Consider the following 8773-nt stretch of genomic DNA (forward strand, 5'->3'; position numbering starts at 1 on the left):
AGAAAGAAAGAAAGAAAGAAAGAAAGAAAGAAAGAAAGAAAGAAAGAAAGAAAGAAAGAAAGAAAGAAAGAAAGAAAGAAAGAAAAAAAAAAAAAGGCCCCAAAAAACTCAGTTTCTTCTAGCTACAGAATATTCTAAGTTGTAGCTATCTGTGCAACTGCAAACTTAACCCTTGCCCTGTGAAAGTATTTTTCCTCTCCTCCTGGGGTTTGCACATCTTAATCCCTCCAAATCTCTTTTTTCTTGCTTTCTGTCTCACACACAAACACCAAAGGCCACCAGGTATGCCCCTCTGTCACCCAATCTCCCCCAAACAGCACACCTCACTGCACAGGCCTGCTTCCACCAAAGCTGCAATTATATGAGTGCTGCCTAAAATGCCTTGGGCTCTTGCACCCCTATTCAATTCTCTCCTTTCTAATTACCGCTGCCTTGGGACAGGTGAGAAGTCAGGGCTGATAAAATCTTTTCTTTTTACCTGTAGCCAACACACACATCCCTAAATACACACAAACACCTACAGTGGGAGGCCAAGATACACACTCATAGTCACCCGAGGTGATTTTCCTTTCTAATTATAATCTTCCAGAAAATGTTGAGAATTTGCTTTTAGAGTTAAGATGTGTTTAGAGTAAAAAGCTTGGCAGAAGCTGCAGGGTTAGAGGGTGATTGAGGTCTTTAAGGTAGGCTGTTTTGGTTACATGCTTGTCATTTTAGGAAGTTGATTGATAGCTAATATAAATGCAGACTTAGATTTTATCGAGTTACAAATGCAAATCAAGATAAGAAAAAAAATGTTGTCTGTAGTAAACACAATTATGATACTGTGAGAGAAAAATGGATTCTGACATCATCTCCACCCTGATGGGCATCTGACAAGTTAATATTATTTATTACCAATATGTCCTTTATAAAAGCCATTAAAAATGAGAAATGGCTCCAGGAAATAAAGCACCAATGATGAATGGCTTGACAAGTGCATTCTATAAGAGGTTATTTGAGCAGTGTTGAAAGATATGCAGAATATCATGGACGCCTCACACAGCTCTGTGGGTCATCAGTCAGCCGTGGACCCCTTTTCGACTGATTGCTACCAAAGGTGACAACAACCACTTAACAGCACGTAAACAGTGTCTACATGATGATCTATCGCCACGAGTAGTTTGAGAGTAAAAAGAACCATTTGTAGCCATAATTATCGTTTATCACCGGCACCGTCAAAGGGGATCCAGCTGCACTGTCAAGTAGATACAGGTAGGGATCTTAACATCATATACCAGGGAAAGAAAAACTTTTTTTTCCCTTTGTCTCTCCTGTTATTCTGTAATCTGATCTTCCTATCCTCGGGCTCCAAAACAGGCATGTAGAGAGCAGGTGACACCACATTAACCTCTTCCGTCAGTGCTGAAGCAGTTGAAAAACGTAAATGAGAGGTACCAGATTTTAATCTTCGCTTCACGGACCATGTATTCTGAGCTATGCATAAGCACAGACAGCAGAGTTTCTCACATACAATGGGGACATGTGTCGCTTATTGACAGGTTGCATTCATGTACGGGGCAATCAACCGTGATTATTTCTCGACTGCCAACCTTTCCGACACACACCCTCCTAATACAGCCGCACACTTTTCCTCAACCCTCCTCCTTCTGTGCGTCTTATCTTTTCATATTGTTCTCTGCTTCGATACTTTTGCCGCTGGCACAAGTCTTAACACCGCGGCTAAGCTGCAGATTAATGATTAGGGCATTACTCTGCTTGTCTCTCTTTTTCCCCCTCTGGTTACACCTTATTTTTACTTTCCTAAAGCTCACTTATGCAAATTCTTCCTTCGGTGCCCATTCCAAACACAGCTTAACCAATATAGCACCTTGAGAGAACATAAAGAGAGCGTTCACCAGTGGGCTGAAACACAAACTCACCGAAAGCAGCAACTTTGATGAGGATCGCATGAAGGTCTGATGATATCATCTCAGAGAGCAAGGACTCTTGGTCTCGCCGCCACAGGTAGGCCAATGGCTGCAAACCAAGCCGCAAACATCTGGGAAACAGGTGAAGGGATGCAAACTGGTTAATACTGAATATTAGCCAATGTTAGAACAACTTCAAAGCCTACTTGGCTGGGCAACTCTTCATTTACGGGAAAGCTGCCACCCTGATGGGCCCACAGCACATGCTGCCACCTGCCACCGCAGCCAGCGGTTTTATTCAAGGAGAAAACACACACACGCACATATACACACACACAAAAATCCCCCCAAAAAACTTCATCTTAAGCTGTGGCTTGTCTTTCACATAAACTCAGGTGAAACACACATATCCACAGCAGGTAACTGGAGCCAAACTGTCTGCAGACAAACGTCTACTGCTCAAGAAATGCCTGAGCTGCTTACCTATATATTTGTGTGGGAAAACAATAGCTGACTGACAGCAGGATTTGTTAATGTGAAGAGAGCCTTTGTGTTCTGCTATGTCCAGTTTATGAAAATAAAAAAAAACAAGAAAAGTAGGATAAAAGAAAAGATAAGATAAGAGTAAAAGTAATACTTGTAGGTGTCTCTCACACGAGGGAACTATTTTTTCTTTCTCGAGTAAGAGCCGTGCGTCTACCCCAAAAGGAAAATGCACTTTTAAAATGATCAAAGTCACTTGGCAATTAGGTAACCATCAGTTTCAACCATCATTTCATTTAATTTTGCTCCATAAAAACAGAACCACTTCAAAGCTAGTCTAAATAACTTGACATAAATATAATGCAGTGCATGTATGTGTGTGTGTTTAAGCAAAACTCGCCCCCAAATTTGGAGCGCAGGGAAGTAAGAATGCAGGCGATGTGCTCTTTTCTTCAGTGGACATAACAGTGTGTCTCATATAAGTTCAGGGGTGCACGTGCACGTTGAACTAACAGTGTGTTCTGGATCGTGAGTGTGCACGTGGTCAACTTACACATTCTCCACCCGGACCCTCTGGTAATCAGAGAGAATGGCCCCTACTGACACCGCTTCGACGCCCTCCTTTTCCTGTGTGGAGCAAAAGATGGAGGAAACTTAACAACAAACATTTCTTGACTTTTCCATTATAAAGCATGTGCGATGTGCATAATGTAACAGCAATTTGATGTCACCAGTCTCTCGAGGCCAAATACCCCTTTCTCAAACTATAACGGTATCCCAAAGTGTTATCTGAACAAAACCACACACACACACAGATGTAAACACAGACACACAGAGACTGAAAGACACAAAGAAAGCAGATTCCTGACAGCTCACTCCTTTCATTGGACCGCAATCCTGTGGGGATGTTTACACTCTGGTCGTATCAAGGCCTTTACGGTCCAGCCCATATCCCCTGGAGGTTTGCGCACATGGCTCTGTGACTGAACTTGCATGTTTATGCTTAGGTTTGTGTGTGTGTGTGTGTACGTATGTGTGACTGGAGGCACCAGCACCACCAAAGGCAATTGCTGGACCTTATCAGTAGTCTAGTATAAGCAGGAGATGAGAGTGTCTGGCTGCAGCCTGCATCCTGTACACCCACAGCTGGAAGATGGAACCACAGTGACAACTTGAAGTATCAGCGGAACTTTGTGTCTGTGAGTGGCATGTATCTTTAATACTGCTAAGGGCTAATCTAATTGCTTTTCATATCATATTCATATTTCAGAAACAGTGAGACAACTATGCACTCGAGAGATACTGACACAGCCTTGAGATGCATTCAATCTTCTTACAGAAAAACAAGCTTGATCTGGAGTGACAAATACAAGCACACACACACACTTACACACGCACGCAAGCAAGGGCTACATGCTGACGTGCATACATACAACGAAATAAAGGCACAACCTCCGTCTCCACCTAAATGCCCCTCCCCTACTCAAACCCACCTGCAGATTCATTAGAACATTACATGGGCTGTAATTAGAATAAGAGGCAGGGGTAGAAGCAGTGGAGGGATGCACAAGTCTCCACTAAATTACCTTGTAGCCGTTATCAATTTCCCTGGCTACTGGTCCTTAAGATAAACCCCCCCCCCCCCCCCCCCCCCCACTACCACCACCACACACACACAAAGACACAAAAACACACACCCCTCCTTCTCCCTGTGGTCCCTTCCTGCAATTTTTCTCTGCCTGATAAACATGCTGATTAAAGCGAACAGCGTGTAAACCTTTGATACTTTCCTAAATGAAATCCATGCCCTGCCTGGGGCCTGATGCTGAGCTGAAACGCACTGTACCTCACACACGCAAACACACACACAGCTCCACAAAGGCGTGCCAGCTAATCAGATAAAGGATGTGCTCTGTGTGTGTGTGTGGCTTTGCGAATGTGTTTAGCAGAGAATGTGAGGAATAAAAGTGATGCTAAACACATACCACAAATAATCCTTTGACCTAAAGTTAAACACAAAGCGATCTTAAGAAGGCATTCAGCACTCCAGTATTGTTTTCTTTTTTTATCTCGCCAATCTGTTCCGCACTGTAATGTACATTTATAGTCAATCCCATTGCCCGGTGACAGTAATTAAGTCAGACTGATAACATTTCAGCCCAGCACAGAACGAAGGGGGCTGCAGGCAGTGCCATGTAATTCTAGGTAAGCCTCAAGGCCAGCACTCTATTCTAATGCAATGATAACCTTTTCCCTAAATGCAACTGTCACTCCCTAAAGAGGCAAATTAGGAGGTACAGAGTGGGATAAGAAGAGACACAAAGAAAGACGAAAAGATATCCAAATGAGAGTGTTGAAGAAGTGTGCTACATCAACACCAATTTGGTCCCTTGACTTTAAACTTGCCAGGACCTGACAGACTATCAGAGCATCAGAGCAACAACAAACAGCTTCGTCTCGCATTTCTGTCTCTCTGTCTCCCTCTATCTTGTTTCTCTCAGGAGCAAACTGTTGTAGGTACTTGGACCTCTGAGGGTCAACCTGACTAATTAAATGGCTTCACTTTTCTTTTCCATTCAGCCTTACAACCAGGCACACTCGCCACTAATGACAACACAAAAAAAAATTTCTCACACATCCCCTTGTTTTCAGTGGAGATTCTAACTACTAGACCATTTGGCAACGGCTTTGGGAAATGATTATTTTTGGAAGTGGTAATGTTTTTGTCGCTATTATAGCCACCGCCAGGAGACAGGCAGGAATGAGGGGGCAGCTAATGCTGCTCTGGATGTGATTTTATAAATTCTAGACATATTTTCTCATCCTCTGTGGGAGGAGGTAGGATAAATTATTGTGAAGAGGGGGTATATGTACATATAAATCTAAACTGATGGATATTATGGGAATTGTTCTATGTCTATTCATGACGCCATAAAAAAATCCAAACTTTGATTTTATAGTAGCTGAAAAATTTATCAAAATGGTTTATAGTGGAAATATTTGACAAAGCGACTAGGTAGCTCATGAAGCACAGTATAATAATAAATAATAATAAAATCTTTATGAGAGCTATCTGGCTAAACGATGTTTTGACTATATTAGAGGTGGGATCTGGGTAACATAATGATAAATCAAGGCAAAGGTCATGAAGAGGCCTGTGACCTACAAACCACTTCTCTTCCTCAGTGATTGTTGGCACAAGATCTAAAGAAAGAACTCCCTCGCTGCCCTGATTCAATGTCACTCTTCTTTTTTCAGCATTTAATGACCCTTGTTCATAAAAGGAAGCCTCACCTGATCCAGGACCTGAGGCCCTGTGTTATCTCATGCCCAGAGCAGGACTAATTCTCGCATGGTGCTGTGCAACAGTGCAACCCCTCAGCAGCTCCGTCAGAGGCAGACTAAACAAAAGCCTGGCCTGGCTTCCCCTGTCCTCTCCGGCAGGCAGAAAAGCTATTAATGAGGATCTATGGCCCAAAGCAGTGGAAGTCCTTAGTCCCCCCCAGCCATGTCCATCAGGGTACTTAGCCCCATGCAGTCATTAACTTCTGTTACTAATTGTCAAATTCATTAAACTAATCCTTCCCCCACATCCGGATGTCTCCCGTGGAAATGGATGGAGAGGGCTGAGTTATTAAGATGTCAGCTGTGGAGAAGATTAAGGCCAGCAGACATGCTCCACAAAGAAACGATACGGCCATTAAACTCTATATCAAGGTAGTGTGCGTGATATACTTTGTAATTATATATACATTCATCTTAGTAAGGGAGTGAAAGACTGCTTCAAATGTATTCACAGTCACAGACATGCCTTTGGTAAAGATATGTATCTGCCTCAAAGACAAAAAAAAATCAACTACAGAATTCAGCTATGATCTCAGCATTAAAGGTAGTAACCCATTCCACATTTTCATTCAGGGTAATATTCAACATTCAAAGCCATTAACAGCAACTAAAGCAATTAGAAAGCCATAAAATATTAAAAATTCAATAATCATATTCATATGGAATACATCAGAACCCTCATTAACTCGCTCTCAATGGCTGTCACAATGAGGTCTTAATTATACACCCTAACAATACAAAGCTCCATTTTGCAAAATGGTAGGTTTCCAAAATGCCCGATTGAGTCTGTTCTGACAGCCAGGAGTCCAGAGCTGGCAGATCTCAACTATTATTGACACCAGGCCACACGTTTCCTTAAAATATGCGCTTTTTATCAAGTCTAAACCTGTTGACACGCTCACTGTATAATATTACTGCCTGGTGTATGCAGCATTCCTGTCTGTGATAGCAGGAAGGTGGGGAAGTCGACAAAGTGGGGAAATTAATTAAAGTGGTTCGAATGACAGTTTGCTCAAGGGCACCAAGGTGCCATTACATGCTCTCCATTGCTGCAATCACACTGTCACATCGTCACCGTGCCTGACCCCAAGACCTCCAATCCCACCCCTCCTCTTCAACATTTCTTTCCCCTCTCTGTGTCTTCTCTTCACCCCTCTCTTCCTGGATCCATCAAGTAAGTGACTGGATGCGACATGGTTTTAATGTTCTCTGCATTAGCTCTGGGCCTGTTTCAGCGTAATGGGATTGTTCTCCCTTGTTCACCTGCATGGAAGGAACATGGGGAGGGGTTGGACCCTGTTGTAGTAGCTCAAATAGATGTCATACAGGAGATGGGGCTCGCTAGGGTCAAGCGGTTGTGTTTAATGTAATGTAGACACAGTCTTGGGGCGTGTTGGGCTGTCCTGACAGCGTAGACATGCCAAACTGACAGGAAGCTTAGTGTGAGCTTAGTAGGAGGAGACACTGCTTATTTGTTGTAAATCAGCTTCCTCATTGTCATTCCAACGAGACTGTTAAACTCCAAGGTGACTCCAAGAGTTGGTAAAGGAGAAATGGGATGCTGAATGGTGCACACAAGGCACAGGATATTCTTAATAATCGTTTAAATTAAGGTACACCCAACGTTCACAAAATCATATTCTGCTTATACAGTACATACTGAGTCTCAAACAACAGGTATGGTGTCTGATCCATCAAAACAAACAAAACGGACACGCAGGCTTAGCGAATGTTTTTGTAAAACAAACATCGGCAAAATCTCGTTCTGAAAGGCTTTCAGAGACATTCCCTTCGGTAAATTGGCAGAGCTCTGCATCTAAAACAGCTGTTGAAAGACAGGCTCTTCCTTTGTGTTTGAGGACGGTCTGGCAAGATGACTCAACACGTGTCAGTCTTCAACCATATAGAGTGGTGAAATAAGAAAAACAAAGTTCTCACAAAGCCAGCTGTTCGCAAAGCCAAATGCCCTGAACGGTTCCTGAGATGATGCAGGTCATAGTTACGAGAAGTGTGGAGAGGAAGCAGAAGAGGGGAGAGTATTATCCTCTGCTGAGGCCACTGTGCAGGTGTGACCAGGCAACAGAGGATATGACATGAGGCATTGTCTATTTAGCACGATGAGTGAAGGACGCTTATCAGTCGAAAGCCAAAGAAATGTGATGAGTGACAGCGAAGTGTGCACTGATTAGGGTATGGGGAAGAATGAAAAAGAAGCTGTTTTTATCCACGAAGGTACTAATGCTGCTTTTTATGGCTGAGCATGAATTTTTTCAGTTTCCCAGCCTTAAGTTTACACATACCCACACGCACACACACACACACACATGCACAGTCTTTAGTCTTGGATAGTGATTCATTTACAATGACAGAGCTGTTTTCAGCAATAGAGCCTGAGCATAAATATGCCATGCCGCACAGCTGGAAAATGTAGAAATTCATCAGGGTTAAAAAGTAGAGAGATTAACGTTTCACGAGTTTCCTCTAAGATATATACGGTTACGTAAACACAGGCCCCGCCAGTCATCAGGCAGGGAGGGAGAGGGCCTTCGCCAAAGCAAGCACAAAGCCCTGGTTTCAGCAGGCCAAGGACAAGGAGGCTTTCCATATCAACACACATGGAAAACTAAATGTCGGGAAGCACCAGTGAGACAGGTTGTTTATCGATGTATGGTATAACCATGAATACTTGCAATTCAAGAAAACAAGTTTAGTCGTTAGTACTTAAAATGCAATACTTTATTTTTTGTAGACCACATTAAATAAACTGTCAGCCTTTAACTTTAAGTTGATTCATGATTTTTTTAGGATTTTTAAATAAAACCACTGTGATTTCCTGCAAAAATTAAATTGAACTAAACTAAATATTAAACATATAAGATATTCTCACTTATATCATGAGTGAAGTCCATAAGGTGTATCCATACATACGTAATGTCGATATATCCACACAGAAGACACTGGCCCACGGAGACAAGAAGACACACACACACACACACACACACACACACACACACACACACACACACACACACACA

General features: G+C 42.6%; 1 protein-coding gene across 2 annotated transcripts in view; it reads right to left on the reverse strand.

The window, feature by feature from the left end:
* Positions 1-8773, reverse strand: part of dph6 (diphthamine biosynthesis 6) — a 59748-nt gene that overhangs the window by 41793 nt on the left and 9182 nt on the right. For both annotated transcript variants that reach the window (XM_005942647.3, XM_005942646.3), the window contains exons 4-5: positions 2947-3020; positions 1923-2041 (exon numbers count right to left, since the gene is read on the reverse strand). In XM_005942647.3, the coding sequence (XP_005942709.1) occupies positions 1923-2041; positions 2947-3020 (193 nt within the window). The remainder of the gene's footprint in view (positions 1-1922; positions 2042-2946; positions 3021-8773) is intronic.

Source organism: Haplochromis burtoni, unplaced genomic scaffold (assembly GCF_018398535.1).
Source record: "Haplochromis burtoni strain Fernald_Lab_line unplaced genomic scaffold, NCSU_Asbu1 Contig_89, whole genome shotgun sequence".
NCBI classification, from domain to species: domain Eukaryota; kingdom Metazoa; phylum Chordata; class Actinopteri; order Cichliformes; family Cichlidae; genus Haplochromis; species Haplochromis burtoni.